The 19,978-nt window shown below is 39.4% G+C and overlaps 1 protein-coding gene across 1 annotated transcript in view; it reads right to left on the bottom strand.

Annotated features, from left to right (window-relative positions):
• Nucleotides 1–19,978, bottom strand: part of LOC111237872 (exostosin-1-like) — a 265,691-nt gene that overhangs the window by 45,464 nt on the left and 200,249 nt on the right. The window contains exons 3-4 of the mRNA XM_022767169.1: nt 10,338–10,431; nt 4,222–4,329 (exon numbers count right to left, since the gene is read on the bottom strand). Coding sequence (XP_022622890.1) covers nt 4,222–4,329; nt 10,338–10,431 — 202 coding nt within the window. The remainder of the gene's footprint in view (nt 1–4,221; nt 4,330–10,337; nt 10,432–19,978) is intronic.

The raw sequence follows: 19,978 nt of genomic DNA on the forward strand, positions 1-19,978 counted from the left end.
CTCTTCCCCTCGATTGACTCTAATAGTGTTTATGTTTCTCAGCAGGGGCGGTGTGTGTGTGTGTGTGTTTGGTGCATGTCTCCTCTCCACGGGGGGAATAGAAACTCTACATATTAAACAGCCAGGTATTGCAGTTCTCTGTGATGTAATTGAAAGTAATGAGATTCAACTCTCTCAGCAGGTGTTAGAGCTCCGGCGCTGTGTTGAACACTGGGTCTGTGTGTGTGTGTGTGTGTGTGTGTGTGTGTGTGTGTGCGTGAGACAAAACAGAATGACAAAGAGGGCAAGCATCCAGAATCTGTTCACCAACCAGAAACATGTCCTTGTTTGTAATTATATTTTTATTATACTATGCAGATGCTGTCGTTTAGCCCAGATAATTAAACGGTTTCTGGATATTTTAATGCTTTTAATTTGCTTTTTCAGGTGTTTAGGTGACTGCGCAATAAATCCTGAGCATGAAGGAGTCTGCTCTGACACTGCATTTCCAGAAACTGATTCCTGCACCATCCCAGTTTTCTCAGCACAGCAGGAAACAGATTAAGAATGTGTCCTCTAATTAGGAGGTATTTTTTTCAATGCCACGCCAATTAACCTCCTTGACTTCTAGTGAACTAAAAAAAAACAGATGGGAGTTTATCATGTATAAAAAAAACAAACTGGGGCTGATCGATATGCAAAGAACAAAACAAAAAAATGGAATTCAGATATATATTTGTGTTGATTTTTGCTGGATGTTGTACCAAACAAACATGTTCCCTTACATCTGTATGGTTTGTAGGCCAGGTTATCTCTTTAAGCCCTACAATGCTTCATTTATGGTCTGTTTTGACACATTTTACCTTTATCCAAAAATTGCAGCTCCAGTGATTTGGATATTGCACTTGACCATTTTGCGATTCCGATAATATTTAGATTTTTGGCCAATAGGTTGTGTAAATTTACCCATTTGCAGAAATGAATAATTGTGCAATTTTAAGACCCATAAGTTTGATATTTTTCTCTTGACTTACATTATTGATTAATCAATTGGTTACTGTTTGGATTTGGAGTATATAAAACATAAAAAAAAAATGAATGAAACATGTGAAGCACCATTTTCCAGAGTCCAAGGTTACAACTTAAAATTGCTTGTTTTCTCTGACCAACAGTCTGTAAGATATCCAGTTTATAAAACTGAAAAAGCAGAGGGATTTTTTGCATTTTTATTTTGCATTTTTCCTTTTTAAATGAATTGATTATCAAAGTTGTTGTAGATGACCTTTCTGTCAACCATTAATGGATGAATCAGCTAAATGTTTTAGCTCTAATTTTGTTCCCACATTTGATTTCTTTATTGTACAATTACAGAACCTGAATTCTGTTCTCTGTGTCCTGCCTTCCTTTCCTTTCCTTGCTTCCTCCATGTTATTTCTTGTTAGTGGTATTAAAGGAAGAAAGGAAACAATCTAGGAAAGGACTGGGGGGAAGAAAACAGTCTTCAACAAACACTCTTCACCAGATTGGAGGGTTAAAATGTGCCAGAGGTTGCATGGTGTGTGTTCAAATGTGACAGGCCAGTGAGTGTGTTGTGCACACCATTAGGTGAAAAAAGTATGTGCACAGCCATCATTGTGTGTTTGATGTTATCGTGCTGTGTGTTTACAAATGTCAGGTTTTATCCTGAAAGCTTTGTTTTTCTCCCCGTCTCTCTATTTTTTTTTGTTTTATCAATTCTTCATATGCCTGCATCGAGACCAGGCAAATTAATGGAAAAAATGCTTGTTTGGTTCAACCTCTGGAATAAAATGTGAACACCCTCAGTGTTCACACTGACGAAACATAATACTTGCTTCACACATTATCTTAACCAACAATTAACATGCTTTTAGATAGGTGGTTTTAATTTGTCAAAGGAGAATAATGCAAACGACAAACATTAGTGCGTCATTGTGGGTCTCAGTCATGTGTAATGACAAAAAGGCTGCTTTGTTCTATCTAAAAGCCAAGTCTGGGATACTTTTAATGATGGCCTGTCTGCTATTGTTCATAGAGAAAAACTAAATCATCATCGCTAGGTGCTGATAGAAGGCTCGTAGGGAAGCATGGACAAATTAATTAAAGGCAGACACATACTGTCCCCAACACACACACACACACACACACACACACACGCACGAAAACAAGAAAAAGAAACACACACTTTCCCATCCCCGAGCTGCTGTCCAGGTGGTGGTATAGGTCATGCAGGTGCATGCATCGTAATATAGAGAGTAATTAGAGAATGTAAATACGAGCTCTGTCCGCTGCCATAATTAAAGGGAACAGAAGGTGATCCAATTCCAGATAAATCTGTCTCAGATAAAAATACTTCCTGGTGGAGGTGTGAATGACGCAGCTGTCATGTCAGAATAGTAAAGCCACGTGACTGCAATTAGATTCCCCCACTTTTCTCAGTTGAACTGAACGTCTACAGTTATGGGCTGACAGGTCCCACTTCTGACGACAGTTTGGCCCAGTTTCTCTACATATATTTCTCTCTCTCTCTCTCCCTCTCCCTCTCTCTCTCTATATATATACATGTATATATATATTTTAAGTTTTATCCAACTTATTCTTGCTGTGGTTTTTAGAGTTTCCAGAGATACAATGTGATTCTCTGATTCCACTGACAATGTGAGTGCGCTGTTTTGTTTCCATCCTATTTTAGACTTATTGTGGGTTTTAAGTAAACATTGCAAAAAATAAAAAGAGGTTTTATATACTCGATTAAATAGTCTAAACAAATATATCTAATCTAATGATTTTTGCCAAAAGTACAAAATAATAAATGTTCATAGAATATTCTCTTATATGTAATGACCAGGTAACAAAGCTGGTCTGAAAACAAATGGGAGAAAAGATCAGCATAATTAAATGAGGGGTGGATTTGGGATATATTTCCATGCATTCTTTGTTATAATATACACTGCATGCCATTTACAAATACACAAATAAATACAAATACATGCACATCATTGTTAAGTGACAGTGTGTGATAATCCTGGGAGGATCTGATGGACAGATACTGTTTGGCAAACATTTCATTACGTCCAGTAGCAGTAACACTTTTGCACTGACTTTTTTTTTTCGTTGCAAACAACTGAGCAAGTCAACGCAGCCGGGGAGTTAGAAAACTCATACGCACAATCAGTGTTGTGCTTGAGTCCAGGACTCGGATTTTCAGGACTTGTGACTCAGACTTTTACTCTGACTCTGACTTTTTTTGTTAATAGTGAATTTATCTGGCTATCGTGGCACACAGTAAATAAACTCCTTTTAAAATGGTGACAGCTGTGTCATTTGTGTTTAATGTAGACATCTTTATTTGTATGTCAGCTCTTTGACTGTGGCAGAGTGAAGCGGACTCAGGTAATGGGGACTCGACTCAGACTCTTCTTTGTTGGCTTGGACTTGGGTTCTGACTCAAACGCGGGGGACTCGAGCCACGACTTGGACACAAGATTTCGATACTCGACTACAACACCACCCACAATGTCATGATATCTTATGTACAGGCATTTTCGGTATTTAGAAACCCTTCCACAGCACCGCTCCACCTTAAGATATTTTTGGAGCATATTTCAACAACAAAAAAAATATTAGAAGAAAATGACATACTGTATCTTTAACACAGCAGGATTTATGCTGACCTCCTTAAATATAAATCAAGCTGAATAAACTCTTGTGGCAGTTCTGTTTTATAATAGAAGCCCTATTTTTACATTGTTCTCATATATTTTAAGAGCCATTCCTGATCTGTGTGTTGTACTTCTATGTTTGAATCAGCCCCAGCTGGATCTCTGTGATTGCCCGGGGGGATCTGAAGCCAGAGAAGACAATTACAACTGAGAAGATGTTGGCATTTCACCACCTAGACACTGAATAAGCCCCTGCTGAAAGGGCACACTTTATCTTTTGATGCTTTATGCTGTATAGTGTGAGGGAAGGTTCGGCCCCTTCAGCCAGGGTTACTCACTGGTAGCTTTTACTAACCTCCATGCATGTACCTGTTGGAACTGTGTAATATAATAATTAATAATTAACTCTCTACCCATCCCTCTATATTCCTTCTTTTTGTATTTTATATTCATAGTAGTTTTTCATCCTTCCATTCCCATCCCATATACTTATATCCTATATCCTTCCATCACTGCATCGTTTCATTGGATCATGTAGTATTTTTCCATCATTTCTCTGTACCTGTAACAGCAGTCTCTCATCCCCGATGATAGCGGCTTTCCTCCAGTCGATCACTTCAGAGAAAGGAAGCTCCCAGCCGTTGCTCAGAATAACCGGGATGCAGGCGGCCTGTGCGGGAAGAGAGAAGTGAAACAGTGTGACAAATAAGGAAGCAGCAGTTTGACAAGAAATTCTTCTTTTTCAGTACTGGAGTTGTATAACTAATAGTGGGCAGAAAATGATTTTTACATAATGGTCTGTATGTGGGAGGCAGTAGCCAACATAAGATTCACATTAATAATGTAAATCCACTGATTAATGATAATAAGTCAGAAATTATTTTTGCAGATTAATGCTGGAGCTTTTATTCAACTCTACATTTCTACAAACCACGTAAGAAAACAAAAACCCTTTCAGTGTTTGGATTTCGAAACTTTTAGATGATAATTCAGCCTTTGGTCTGTGGCCTTCCAGTGGTCTCGAATGTCCCTGACTGACTGACTGACTGACTGATTGATTGACTGATCATATTTCCAACATTGGTCATCCAAATGCCGCATGACTGATAGAGATTCTGGTGTACAGGTCCTATTAGGGGGAGCTTTATAGCCTGCAGTGTTGCCAACTTAGCACATTGTGGCTAGGTTTAGATACTTTTTTTCAAACAGACTGGGTATAAACCTGGCTGGACCATGTATGGAAGCCAGGGTTAGGGTTAAGGTTAGGGTAGTCTGTGTCCTCCCTGGTTTCCTGGCTGCTCAGGAACTGCAGGGAAGCGGTGGAGCGCTTCCAATACACTGAGCCTCGCCTCCATTACAGCAAATAAACTACTTTCATTACATGTATCACTGTTACTAAAGGAGGCAGAGGAATAACTAAACATAAGACACAATGAGCAGAGAGAGCAGGAGAGAGAGAAGTCATTGCTTACTGCTAAAGTAACTAGCAGATCTGAATAGCATATACACAACAGATAATACTCTTACTACAGCACAGCAATAAAAGCCCTGTTAAGAAATGAAGGGTTTCTGCCCACTGAAATGCTAGAAGGCTTTTAAGTTTAAATGATTACAGAAAGTGTTGAGTTTGTATTAACACACAATGCAGTAAGTTTAACACAGCAAAAGCAACTGAAAATGAGGCTTTGCACTAAAACACTGCTCTGACCAATTCTAAATATCAAACTGAGGGAGTTACAAATGAAGATCTGTCTCCAATAAAAGTCTGTCATGTTCTGGAGTTGGAAGTGAATAAAGGCTAAACTCTTGTGGATCCCAGATGGAGGCTGTGAGCTGTGTGAGAGACAAAATAAGTATGAAAATCTGTCTTTTCTAACTTTCTGTCTGAGTGATAATTTCATAAGTAAATACAGCTGAAATCACAGCGCTGTCTTTGTCTTTAATTTATATGTTTGGTGATTTTGTCAGATGACGCCGCGGTTATAAAATCAGGATTTGTCCATAGGCAGTCCAGCTGTATACTAGGTTTTGACCTAGTCTTGTTTAACCCTGAAGAGAAGGTAGTTGGTGTGATTGTTAATTGAACATCATTTTCAGTTTTCCAACAGACTGTGTTGTGCATTTTTTCTCTATATGGAAAATATTATAAAACTGTTTACACGTTTTCACAGCTTGAAGGAAAGAGGAAAAATCCAAGTAACATATAACCAGGAGTCTAAAGCAGAGCACTGGGAGGGAGCTGCTTTCCTTACTTCATTGAAGACTTTATCCTCTTACATACTTTCTGTCTGATGAGACACTTTCAACGTGTTCCAATTTGGAGTTTTTCAGAAACAAATGGAGTTGCCAAAAAGATTAAGGAAAAAACAAACAAACAAAAAAAAGTGTTTTTATTCATTTTCCCTGCATGCCTCAATATTTAGAGGAATCATTAATGTGACTTAATTCATCAGGAGCTGTTTTCATTTCCCACAGGAGCTCTACTGTGAATTCATTTCATGATGAAGCTTTAAACTGTTCATCTTTTGTGGTTAATGGATAGGAGTTGATTGTACACTCCACTGCACCGTTAAACTGTCTTTAAAGGGAAAATATGCTGTTTCCTGGATAATTTCTTTCATTTCACATATTATATGTCTCATCTTTAAGCCTGTGGTGTTGTTTTATTATATTCTCTGGGTAAATTTATATAACAGTTGTTAAATGAATGGTTATTAACCAAAGCTTGTTTCATATCAAGCAGATTCTATGAAAACTATTGCACCATGCTTTTCACACAGTTGATACGGTCAAAGGACATGAATTGGAAAGTGGGAGAGTTGTACACACATACACACACACACACACACACACACACACACACACACACACACACACACACACACAGTGTGTACTTTTAGGTGACATATATCAACATTATTCTTGATATAGGGGCATATATGTCATATATTGCATTTATGTATATATATATATATATATATAGTGAGCAGTGAACCAGAATTTTGAAGACTCACTTGGCCACTTAATCCTGAACACAGTCACATGTCTACCCAACCTACGGATACATATGTTATGACCTTTGTCTTGCTTCATTCATCCTTGTCTGGAAATGGATTTGAGAAGTTCTCTCTAGGTTATGCTTTTCCCTGAATCCTTACCTATAAGACCGTGGTTTCCCCTTACGACAGATGATAGTGGTGTCTCCATCTGGACAGAAGCTAAACAGTGAACCATTGTCTAACACTATGGGGTCTTTATGACCGTCCCTTCTTGGAGAGACATAGCTGTTGAAAAATCCATGTTTGTACGCATTTAAATATGAATAATAAACCATGTGTCTTATGTTTTAGATTTTTTTTTTTTACATGTTAGATGATCCAGGATGTCAGAAGGGTCACTGTTTCACATGAATAACACACGCTATGATTTGTGTATGTGCTCTGAAGTGGCAGAGCAGTGACAGAGACGGATGAAAAAAATATTCAATAAGTCTGGTATTTTCATTTAAAGTTCAAGTTCGACTGGATTCTCAATCAAGTGAAGCTGAGAGATTAAAGGAGATTCACAAAATGCCGAGTGCATGATCAGTGACCTGTCTACGCAAATTCTCCCTGCTTTGATTAGTCTGGCTTTGTGAGATGACTTTCTCTTTTTTTCTTATCTTTTTTTTTCAATGTCATCCTTTAACATGTCTTTTTTGTTTTTCTCACCTCTCCTCTGGAGTCCTCTGATGGGGAACTGCTTCTTTCTTTTCCTCTTTTTTTTTTTTTTTTTTTACCTTTCTCTTCTTTTCCCACCTCTGGCAAACAGGTTGGATTTGCTGAAAAGGCCATTAAAATAATTGCCAGAAATTCAAAATGAAAGTGTAATTGGAAGTATTGCCCATTTCATTCTTCCTATTCCTTTGTGCATCTTACCTAAGAAGATCTTTCCTCATGTCACCGGAAAATTCAGCTTCTTGCTCATTACTTAAAAGAGTGATCATTATGTGGCCAAAAAGACTACAGAGAAATTGGTGGAGCTAATGTTTTGTGTGCTTCTTTTAATGTGTAACCGGCCCAGGGACTGCTGGGAGAGACTAAATCCACGTTTTGACTAAAAAGGAGCTAAAAGGTTCCTGTGGCCCATTGTTGTCTGCGTTTCCACCGCAGCCTTAAGTCCCGGGAAGATTATACAAGATTGACATTACATTATTCACAGCACTCTGAGGACATAACATGAACGAAAATACAAATTGCGTCTCGTATATATTCAAGACGCAGCATTTTATTTTTAAACACGAGATGATCCTGTATTATACGTGACGGATGGCAACCCTAGCCACTCCGGTTGATGTGGAAAGTACCACCCCCCGACCACGGACTTTTTTGGGGGTCGATCAGTTACCCCGGAACTGAATTTACACCCTGGTTCCTGTGGTCAGAACGCGCATGGTTCCTCAAAAGGTTCCTGGTTCCTGGGGAAAGTTCCTGCGGTGGAAACACGGCTTAACAAAGCCTGAGTATCTCACTGCTTGTTCATCTTTGGGCAGTTTAAAACATAAATATATAACCTTCTAGCAAATTCTCTAGATGAGTCCTGGATGTGGAAAAATGTACAACATATTTATTCTTCAGCTTGTGTGCAGTCTGTCAGAATATATAAACAGACTAAGACCAAGGAAAACTAGAATAACCACCTCGTGGTTGTATGCCTCCACCTACCTCCTTCCTGAGTTACAGCACTAAATAATGTCCAGAAGTGTTTTTGCAGAATATTATAAAGTCACAGTGAAGTTGACGTTTGACCACCAAAATCCAATCAGTTCATCCTTGAGTCGTACCAAATCTGAAGGGATTCCCTTGAGGAGCTCCCGAGATATTGCGTTCACAAGGCCAAAACCGTGTTTTGTGAGGTCACCCTGACCTTGACCTTTGACCACCAACATCTAAGCAGTTCATCTCTGAGTCAAAGTGAATGTCTGTACCAAATTTGAAGAAATTCCTTTGACATGTTACTGGGATATCGTGTTTACGAGAATGGGACGAACCTAGAGACATACGGACGTACGGATGGATGGATGGATAACCCGAAAAACATAATGCATAGCAACAGCCAAAGGCAGACACAGTGCACAGCCAGATACTTAATGTCAAAACAATAGAGATACACATTAAAACAAGGTGCCAATGAAAGCTGAACACATCTGTGGTCTGAGGACGTGTATAAACGTTTCCGTTCCCTGTGGTGACTCTACAGAAACAGGTCTTTTCTGTGGCAGGAAGATGACAGATTGTCAATAGTAATAAGATCAGCTGTTGGAAAGAAGAGGCCAAGGAGCGGTTTGATTGGTTGCAGTGCCCAGCTGAAGCTCCACAGGCTGTCTGATAAGCCCTTTCCAGTAATCACCAGCATAACAGTGAGTCCGTAGTCACTTTAATGTTCCACAGTACCAGTGTCATGTTCATACGTATTTAATGACCTGAGGAGTTAATATTGTTTAATATTGTTTGATGGTCTAATGGTGCATTTCAAAGACTGATGCTTAGACTTGTATCATAAAGTATCATACACTTTAAATGTTAAAAAAAATCATTATAAAAGGGTTATTTATATTTTTATAGGCTATTTCAATTTCTCCACCAGAATACATCTAAACAGTTTAGAGACACATTGCCTTGTTTGGTACAAATCAATTAAACTGAAGCAACATTTAGACCTTCAATTTATGAGATAAAAGTTGCAGGAAAAAATTGAGTTTAGTTAAATGAAACAATGAAAATGTAATTTGTTTTTAAATTAAATTGGTGCATATTTAAAATTGTCTTCGGCAGGTAAATTTGGACTCATGGCCCCCTCCTGTCTACAGCCCTAATAGAAACTTCCAAGCACTCTCTTAAAAACATACCATACATGGCATCATAACTATGCAGTATGCTGTTACCTAAAGAAAACAATGACCTCTGTGCTGTAGTGATGACCACAACCATGTGACATCGCTGTTGGGTGTGGTTCAACAGAGCGCATTTATCACCACACCGTCAGTTGAAATGAATAATCCGATCACTCGTTCAGTCATCCAGGCAGAGGGCAGCGAGCAGTGTTCAGCCAGTTCACACTTAAAAAGAACTAGTTCAAAGTTCAGCTCATACAGATGAAAATGAACTAGTTCACGTCCATTTGTTCCCATTTTTTTAAAATGAATATGCCGCTATTCTTTTTCAATAGAACCTCCTTATACCCATCCATCACCAGCCCCAAATCATTGCCAGATGATGCTGTCATGCGGCGTGCCGAAGAACTGTCGTAATACGTGAGCAGCGTTCACTCGCGTTCATCATTTGTTGTTCACAAAAAATATGAACTTGTTCAATAAACGACGTTCAGATTTTTCACAGCACTGGCGGCAAGATGCAGGAGAGAGACTTTCAGCGAGGGACGGAGAAGCAGCACAAAATCATGACACAGGACAGGCTCGGAATTTAAGAGAGATTTGCTGCTGTCGTGAAAAGGGGTGTTTCAGTCTGGTCCACTTCTCTTGTCGGTGTAGTAAAGAGATGAATCGCACATTGAGACGGTGGTTTGTGTGTGTGGTGGAGTTGGTTCTTCAGCTCTGCTTGCCTATTTGTAAAAGTCACCGCACAACACCGGTATGCAATGACATTATCCACACCAGCAGAAACCCCACGGTTACTGTACCTGCAAGGCCTCCAGGAAGCGAAAGGATCCCAGACGTCGGCCCCGGGGCACCAGGCAGAAGCTGGAGTTATGGAGCAGCTCCTGGTAGTCAAACCTACACAAACAGAGAAATAAAAAAAAAAATGGTAAGAAAATAAGAGACCAATAGCAAGTAAAAGAAAAAAAAACAAACAAAGAAAATGAACAAAAGGGGGTTGGTTGCATGAAACAACATTTTTTTCAATGTACAGCTTCATCTGATGGGCTGCACTATAATGTACTGTACTGTAGTTCAGAGAAAGAACTGAGGCGAAATTAAGTTGAAACACTGACATCAGACAACCTGGCACAAACTGCATGAACAATTTTCACCTAACAATCTTAATCATGAACAAAAAAAGTTGACCATCCTTGACTCAACTATCAGAAATAATCAGAACCAACTTGATGACCCATCTACAGTGGAAGGATCAAAAACAGCATATAAACAGTGAAATCTGGCATGTGGACCTCACAGCATCAGGATGCTGAGACAGGACCTGCTTCAGTTGTTCAATCTCGTTCTTCAGTCAGGTTTCTATCCTGAGATCTGGAGCCGGGGGGCTTATTTCTCCAATATATGAGAGTGGAGATATATTAAACCCTAAAAATTACTGAGGCATTCGTGTGAGCATTAATCTGGGGGAGCTGTTTTGCAGCATTGTAAATGACTGGATGCTGGCCTTCCTCATGGAACCCAATGCCCTGAGCAAAGGGCAAACTGGCACTACTGATTACATTTACACACATTTACAATCACCGCATACACCAATTTAAAATTTTGGGATGTTTTATTGATTCTTTAACCCACAAAAGAGTCTTTTCTGTCAGCTGGTCCTGAGACTTACTCATCAAATAACTCCAAGCCCTGTTCAAACTCAGACCAGCACTGGTTTTCAATGACTAATCAGAGTAAAGCAAATTATTAAATTAGTGATTGGACGAATAAAACCAAAGTGCAAAATAAGCTAAACTGGTATCTGGCTGAAAACCATTAATATAAATTGAGTATCTCTTTACTGTCGGAGGAACAAAGCAGAGACGGAGCCTCAGAGACCGTGACCACAGTCCGGCAAGAAGTCCTGGCTATCAACAGAGGAAAGAGTCTGTGGTCACTGCACAACATGTGAGGTCAACACAGAGATGCTCTTCCTCATAAATATATAATATTATCAAATCATAGTGGAACACTTAAAGAAATTTGTTTGCTAATCCCAAACTTCACAGAGCGAGATGACAGTAGATTTTTTTTATGATTTTCTTGTCCTTTTTATCCATCTATTCAATGAATTACATTGCTTTATTCTCATCTCATTATTGAATTGTATTATTTACGCTTCGGCAGTTGTTCACATGACATTCATGCTGATAAAGCATATACTGAATCGAATTGAATTGAATTGGACAGAGGATAATTCAACAACTTCTAAAAAAAACACAAAGCTGTCAAGTGTTTGTCAATTCTGAGGATCCAGAAGATGAGGGCATCTTCAGGACTTTTCTTGGTGACAATAAGGTCCGCAGAGCCGAAAGAAACAAGAGAACAAAGTGGAAAAACAACTGTCAAACCTTGAATCTATGTTGCCACTTCACTTCTCCGTATCCACAACCCATCAATTTCACATAACAATCAAACATGGCTTACTTCTAAATGGCTAGCGAAGACTTTTTCAAGGACTTGATCTTTTTCATGAAATGTGTTCAATGTGTTCTTGCAGAAGGCAGAGCGGTACTGTAGCTCCCGCACATCAAAAGATACACGGCGGATAAATAATGAAATGTGCTGGAAAAAAAAGCAGTCCGCAGCTGTTATATAATCAAACAGCAGTGGCCTTTAACACGTTTCATCTGATCAAAATATGTAAAGAAAGAATCCTCCATGCAGGGTACCTCTACTGGAGGTTTCGCTCGGCTGTGTAGGGGAAAGCTATTGATCTGACAGCATGGTGCAACTTGTCTGTCAGGTGAGATCAATCAGAGTGTTTGAAGGCCGATACTAATATCTCACTGATGAAATTCTTTTAGTGTGAGTTAGCCGCCCCCTCAGGACAGGGGGAGGTTGATCTTTAGAGATGCTAATATGACTGCAGCGCTACGAGGAATCTGCCAAAAATCAGTTTTGAGTAGAAAACAGCCACTTCCTGCAGCTTGTAATCAGCCTCAATTTGCGGATGTTAAGTCAAGACTTGTGGATAGAAACTCCTGATACCACTCAAATATCAAGGTAGAGGTAACATCTACTTCCTGTCAATGGTAGAGTCCCATTAAACATGCATCTAATTTAGTTACAGCTTTTTGAATCTATTTTATTGTATCACACAGCTTTCTTACTATGTTTGTCCTTTTCAGTTTAGCATTTTAGCATTATGAAAAGTGCTAGCTTTACAAGTAAAGTTTGATTGATTGATTGATTGATTGATTGACTTTGGGTTCCACTTTCAATTTCAATTTAAACGTTTCCTGAAAACCTGCCATTAGTCTCCTATGTAAATATGACCTTGCCATTGTGAGCCTCCTGTAACTCACCTCTCCGCCTTCGATCTGAACGTTCACACTGTTTCTCCACAACAGAACGAAATACACTACTTCAGCACGTTGCCCTGTGCCTCCTTACAGCGCCACAGTTGCAACAAAAGTGGGTTGTGTAGCAATTTATTGGTGAAGCACATGTTGTTTGGAATATATATCTACACATACAGACCAACACACACTCTGAATTGCCATTAGAATCCATTGTAATTCCCATTAATTCAAGCTAACAGCTGCTATTATCAGCAAAAGATCAAGGTCAGGTGGTCAGTCACCTGCTCAGGTCCAACTACTTTGGCTACAAACTAAAACAACATCCATGACAGCAGATCATAGGAAAGGCTAGCTTTCAAAGCTCCTCTGAACTGGAGCACACTGGTTTCCACTAATCTGCACTTTACTGGAATGAACTGCAAAAAAAATGGAGACACTAATTTCTCTGAGGGGCTTTAATGTTTGGTGACTGTTCTGTGTGACTGAATCATCGTTGTGATCTTGTAAGTATGTAATATGTCCTCAGGTCCCTCTTGCAAATGAGATCGTGATCTCAATGAGACCTGCAGAATAAATAGAGCTGAACTAAGTCTCTACCATCATCCAGGGGCTGCTAGCGTTACTTGCTGACCTTATTGTTATGTTGCTTTATGTTGCTCTAATCAGGCCAATATTTTACATGGTAGCTACCCAATATTGATCTATTTACACTCACAATAGACATAATTTCTCTAGTTAAAATGAAAATGTTAATACACAGATAACAGCACTCCTCTGATGCTTGCTCTCTTTCAGAATCACCTCAAAACTGGTGAGTTTTTCCAACTAGCAAGTTACGTCTGTCTGTCCAAAGTCTGCGACTTTAAAGCTGTGTGTGTGTGTGTGTGTGTGTGTGTGTGTGTGTGTGTGTGTGTGTGTGTGTGTGTGTGTGTGTGTGTGTATGTACACATGATTTCAGGGCTGGCCGGAGGAGATTTTAGATTGAAACCTAATCTGTCTGGGGATCAACTGTCCCCACAACCTCACCACTAGACACCTATGTTTGTGTGTGTGTGTGTGTGTGTGTGTGTGTCCACCTGCCAGGAAAATCTGCCTCTATAATGTGTGTGTATGATAAGTCTTCATGATGAGAGAGTGTCTGGCATGTCACTTCCTGTCTCTGCACCTTGTGTGTGTGTGTGTGTGTGTGTATGTCTTGATGCATTATTGTGTTTTTGTGTGGAAGAGGAAAAGAACAAAATAAGATGTCGGGTATCCAGTTTGTCACCCAAAGACAAGGGCAGTGTGACTGCCGCTGAGAGATACATGCAGACAGAGACAGGCCGTCACATCTGAAGACGGTGATTTGGGAATAAGAGGTCACACGGTTTGGCTACAATTAAATCTCACGTCACCACACAGCTCCTCTGTTTCATGGTTTCATATCAGAACCTCATTCCCGTGACCTTGGTTCAATTCCTGCACGACTGTTTTTTTTTTTTTGTGGTGTCGTCATTCTTTGGAAAAGTCAGTAATGTCCATCGTTCCTACAGATTCTCCCTTCTTTTTCCAGAGGCTTTATCTCTGATGAAAGAGCCCAGGAACTGGTCTTATTATAAGCCCGGTTTGAACAATAACATGGTTGTCCTGAGCTGCGGCTCAATCTTTAGACCTGTCATGAAAAAAAAAGGAAAAAAGAAAGAAAAAGAAAGAAAGAAAAGCTAAATTTCATCAAATGTCGGTTTCACATTGGCTTCAATAAGACTAGAGCTGCCACCCTTACACAAGACGGTGGCTAATTGAGGCACCTACAGATTAAACCACCATGTGTTTGGTATCACAAATTAAAAGGCCTAAATTAAAATCAAGTGTCTTTGATTTGCATATTGTAGATGCATGTAGACTCAAAAACAAAATCACAGTGAAATAGTCCGAATTAACTTATAAGGAAATATTGCTGAATATTCATTTTGTCTCTAACTTAAAGCTACAACATGCAAGTTCTGGAAATCAAGCTAACGTTAGCATCAGACTCAAAAGCAAAGCACTCTTCCCACCCCTCCCTGCAGTCTGCTACGACAACAAATCTTACCTTTCATGACCTTGTATGAGACAGCATTAGTTTTAGCTAGGTGCCCAGGCGGTGAGTGTATGTTTTTGTACAGACGCATCAATTATACATCAGGATTGGGACCGCACCAAGCAGCTATTCATAAATCTATCAGTAAGTCTGTGCATAAAGTCCTTGACAACTCCTTGGTCACTACAACCTAGTTTCAAACTAATGATTTACTAAATCAGGTTGCATCGTCAAGACTTGAGAAAAGTTTTTAGCAAGAAAATATTTTAGCAAACTTTAGCACCATAACAAAATAACCGTCTAAAGAGGGTGAGCAATACATCAACATTAACTGCCAATCATTTGTTTTATTTAGATATGCATACATAATGAAATATCTGGGGAATTAACAACTACATTCTAAACTGAACACATGCTGGTGTTATTGAGCACAATGTTTAACATTACTGGCATGATGTTGTGTAATTTGAGATATATATTATTTTTGAGAAATGTAATTTAAAGTTACATCATTATTAAACAGCATTTTATCTGGTGTCAGGTTAGATGTTCTGACTGTATTCCACGTGACTTCTTTCACCCTTTAGACAGGTCACACAGTAGCAAGCTAGCATTACTTTTTGTCAGGTAGCTGGCTCAGTTAGCCCAGCAAAAGTTGCACTTGACAATTACTGGATATAAATATTGTGTAACACATATTCTGTATATAAGAAGTAGTTTGTCAGATGCATAAATCTCCACTTACTCTAATAATATTACAAGTGTTTACTTAGTTTGAACTGGTGCAACCGACTCATGGCTACTGGTTCTCACTGGCAAGAGATTGCTTACTGCCGTCGCTTGCATCATCATCATCATCATCATCAGTGGCAGGCGTCCCCTACAAGCAATGCAAACATGTGATAAAACCAGCCAGGTAGGCCAGGTGAGTCGAGGGGAGCTGATGTTTGCCAGGTAACTTCAAGGATGTCCATTGATGTATCTGTTGTCATTGAAGTATTGTTTATGAATATAAGGGAACCCAAAGAAGAGTAGCCATTGTTATAACACAGTGGCTAATGGGGATCTAACTAACTAAATAAAAAAATTTAAAAAAGTAAAAAAGTAAAAAAAAGTACTGCAACATTTTTCATTTCTGTCCTTTTTGTCATTTATTTTTGTAAAACTTTAACCAAAATATTGATCTCTAAACTTTATTATTCGGTTTTCATTTACAGAGTCAATGGGATCAGCCAGAAAATGGTTCTCAAAGCCTGTTAACCAAGCGATACTGTTCTAGTAACAGCAGAGTTTTAGAGGCAGGCATCACCTGCAGCATGTTGTTTCAACAGAGACAAGGAGAAACATCTGAGGCCAGAATGGCTGACTGAATTTGTTGACCGACCCTGTCAGTGTAGACAGCTGCACTGCAACCTCTGTATGCTCTTTGCCTCTGCTTTTTCGCTGTCCACTCAATCTCCACACACTGTGTTTACAATTGAAAAGCTCAGTGGTCAAGGACAAGGACTGGTCATTGCTCGTGCTCACAGAGTGACCCCCCCCCCCCCCCCCCCCCGCCCACCCCACCCCCCAACCTTCATGCCGTACCTTCCCCACCACTCCGGGCTTGATACACTGCGAGTGGATCCCCTGAGGAACTAGGACAATGCAGCTTGTCGAGGAAGGAACCTGAGGACGTCTCAAGAGAAGATGGAGACACTTAGTAAAGAGAAAGGACATCCGGGCTGCTCTGCATGATGTGGTGCCACCATGACCCTGACCTAGTTAAGCACCTTGGAAGAGCACAGTCGACACAACAGTTAAGACTGGTGCACCAATAAACCTTTTGGACCAGATTCCTTTCAGCACTAAAAACTGCTCCGTGGTCCAAGGAATAATAAACCTACAGCTCGAGTCTTAGGAGTCTTAGTCCCCCTTTCATTGGCTGGTTGATCCTCTCCTAGCACATTTTCTCAACTCATTACTCTGTCATTATGCTTCACCTCACCCACCTGCTTCACTGTTTGCAGTGGGGGAAGTGGAGGGTGTTTCCTCAGCCTGCTCTTACACCTGTGTGTGCAAGTGCGTATGTGCTCCTGCAGCCATGTCTGCGCATTCGTTCACTGTTTGTTTGTTTAAGCAACATGTCTGAATATGTATTTTTCACATCCATTTCCTGTGTGTTTTTCTTTCTGTGGGTAGTGCAACTGTGATTGCTGCATGTGTGAGTGTTTTCCTGTGATGTTTTTCCTTAAAGGGGGTTCAGGCGTTCTGAGTCGTTTAAGTTTAAAAAACGACTTTAATTCTTGATTTCCGTGCTTTTATCGTTTCTAGTTTTATATTTTACTTTTGGTTTTATTTTCTTTTGTCTGTTTTTCTTTTCTTTTCTTTTTTTAACATGCGTATTTGTAATTCTCCCTATTATACATTTGTTTGCCTCTCTTCTCTGTGTCTTTCAATGCTTTGTTGTGTTTTTATTGATGTATGTATGCAGCACTTTGTAACTCTGCTTTGAAAAGTGCTATATAAATAAAGTTATTATATTATTAATATCAATGTGTAGTTTGTATGTTTGTGTATTTTAGCATTCTATTGCATATTCCACTTTTTTCTTTTTTTTTTTTGCCGGTACTCAAGTAGTTTCACTTCACTTCCCCTGGTGCATAATCAGGCTTGTGTCTGCACTCCCTGTGCTCATCGCAACGACACCTCGATTGCCTTAAACTGTTGTGATCAGTATCTGATTGCAGCAGGACACACAACTTTTGTTTTCATGGCGACCAAAAACCTGTGTGCAAAATTAGCTTCAACTAATCTGTTCTTTTGACAAAACATCTGGTGTTTTTAGTGAGAGGGAATACAGAAAAACACAAGTCTTGTTAATATACAGCACTAGTATGAGTGTGGAACAATGCATGAATTTTGAGTATTTTTCTCTGTGTGTGCTTGAAAGAAACAGAGAGGCAGACAAGAGAAAGGCAGAATTGGATGATAGCTAGTAAGAGGGAATGAAAAATCAATATGTGCCACAGAGAATCACTCAGAACATTTTAGCTGAAAAACAAAAGAAACAGTGTTTTGTTCACTATAAAGTAAAACGGTTCTCTCAGCAGAAGACACTAAATAGTTTCAGGAGTGATGGATCAATATGAGGCCTTACAGAGCAGACCCCGAGGTCTGGTTTACACCAGAAAAATGTCTGTTTTCATATCTGAAGAAAATCCACAAGACAACATTCTCCACACAGGAGGAGAGCCCTCTGCAACTAGGCAAAAATCTTTTTTTTCTGGTAATTACATGACTGACAGCTAAGTGTGACAATGTGTTGCTCATTGTCTGAATGAGAAAATACCGCAAAGGTTTGTCTTTTCGGACGGAAACAGTCCCAACACAGTGTCCGGAAAATAGATACAGATGATGCTGGTTTATCAAGTATAAAAGTGATTATGTAATACTTCATAAACCTGCTGACACTGATCACATGGGTGAAGGCTGTCTAGGCAGCAGTAGGGCTCGAGTTGAGCTGCTAGATTTGAGTCTGGTTATCAAACTTTAAAATACTGTTTTTGACTAAAGGTAGGGCTACACAACTTTTTCTTTTTTTTTTTTTAAGGTTATTTTTCAGGCTTTTTATGCCTTTATTCTAGATACAGTGAAAGAGAGACAGAAAAGTTGGAGGGGAAGGAAATGCATTTACTGTATTTGTTAGGCCTAAAGGATACACACAATGTGTTTTGGTGATAGACATTGAAAATAAACAGAAACTTTGTTTGTTTACAAGAGAAATATCTACAGGTCTCCTTGAACAAATTGTGGGGAAAGACAGAAATGTGTCCTTGTATCAAAAACAACAAACAACAACAAACCAGAGAGCATCTTGGGATGGCATCACACCAGCCATGAGTGCTCAGTAGTTATTACCACATGATTACAGGAGTATTCAGTACTCGTGGGTCGATCCTCATCAATATTCGAACTCTGCCTTTATTTTGATGTCAGCTACACACCTGTAAATGTTCTTCACTGTATCTTGCAGAGACGCTATCTATCTGTCACACAGACATATAAAACACCTGCCAAAGTCCTCAAAACACACACACACTCACAGGCGCACACACACACACACACACACACACACACACACACTCACAAGGTGAAAACAACACCAGCAACACTGTCAAAGCTGGCAATAACTAAAAACTGGCGTCCAAGGTTTGGTCAGATTCGGATCGAAAGCGCTTTTCATCTTTTGTCCAGTTCATCACAGACCAGCTCGATGGGGATCACGTGTGGAGATTCTGCTGTTCCTCCATTACGTGAAGCCACTGTCTGCTTCTTCTCTTGTAAGGTTTTAGGTCATTATCTTGCTGTAGGATGCTCTGACCAGCCAGTCTGTCTTCCTTTGTTACATGCCTTTTTCTCACCATTCTGATAGCAATATTTATTTAAATTCAATTCTATTTGTGTAACACCAGAGGTGGACAGTAACAAAGTACATTTATTTGAGTACTGTACTTAAGTATATTTTTCGACTACTACACTACATTTCTTCTTCTATGAAGTACTCGTTACTTTGAAGCAAAGCTTTTAGTCAGAGGAATGAATGTTCTTTTATTTTGAAAAATGTGATAGACCATACAGAAAAACCAATCACTGCCAACTCCTACACTGTCAGTCATGTTGTGTTGCTGCATTGTTGAACAGCTCGGTCTGAACATGGCGGTGGCCTAATGATTCCATGTTAGACAAAGAGGAGGCAGGACGTTCTTCAGGAGAGCACCCATCGCCTTATCTTACTTCCATATTTGAAGGTTTAGAAATAAAGAAAGATTCCTTTCATTTTAAATGTTTGCTGTGTTTACTACCACACTTCATCAATGCCTAAAAACATGAAAGATGAAAACAACAATGGTTTCTTTTGTTGATTCAATTGTGTCTTTATGTCCATTTTCCAGGCTTTGTGGCATATTCTACAGTCCATTTATTCTACATGTTCAACACTCAGTCAGTTCATTCAGCAGGTTGTCATCGGGTTCTGTAAATGGGAAATCAATAGAACAAT

The sequence above is a fragment of the Seriola dumerili genome, unplaced genomic scaffold (assembly GCF_002260705.1).
Source record: "Seriola dumerili isolate Sdu_G_001 unplaced genomic scaffold, Sdu_1.0 BDQW01000025.1, whole genome shotgun sequence".
Taxonomy (NCBI): domain Eukaryota; kingdom Metazoa; phylum Chordata; class Actinopteri; order Carangiformes; family Carangidae; genus Seriola; species Seriola dumerili.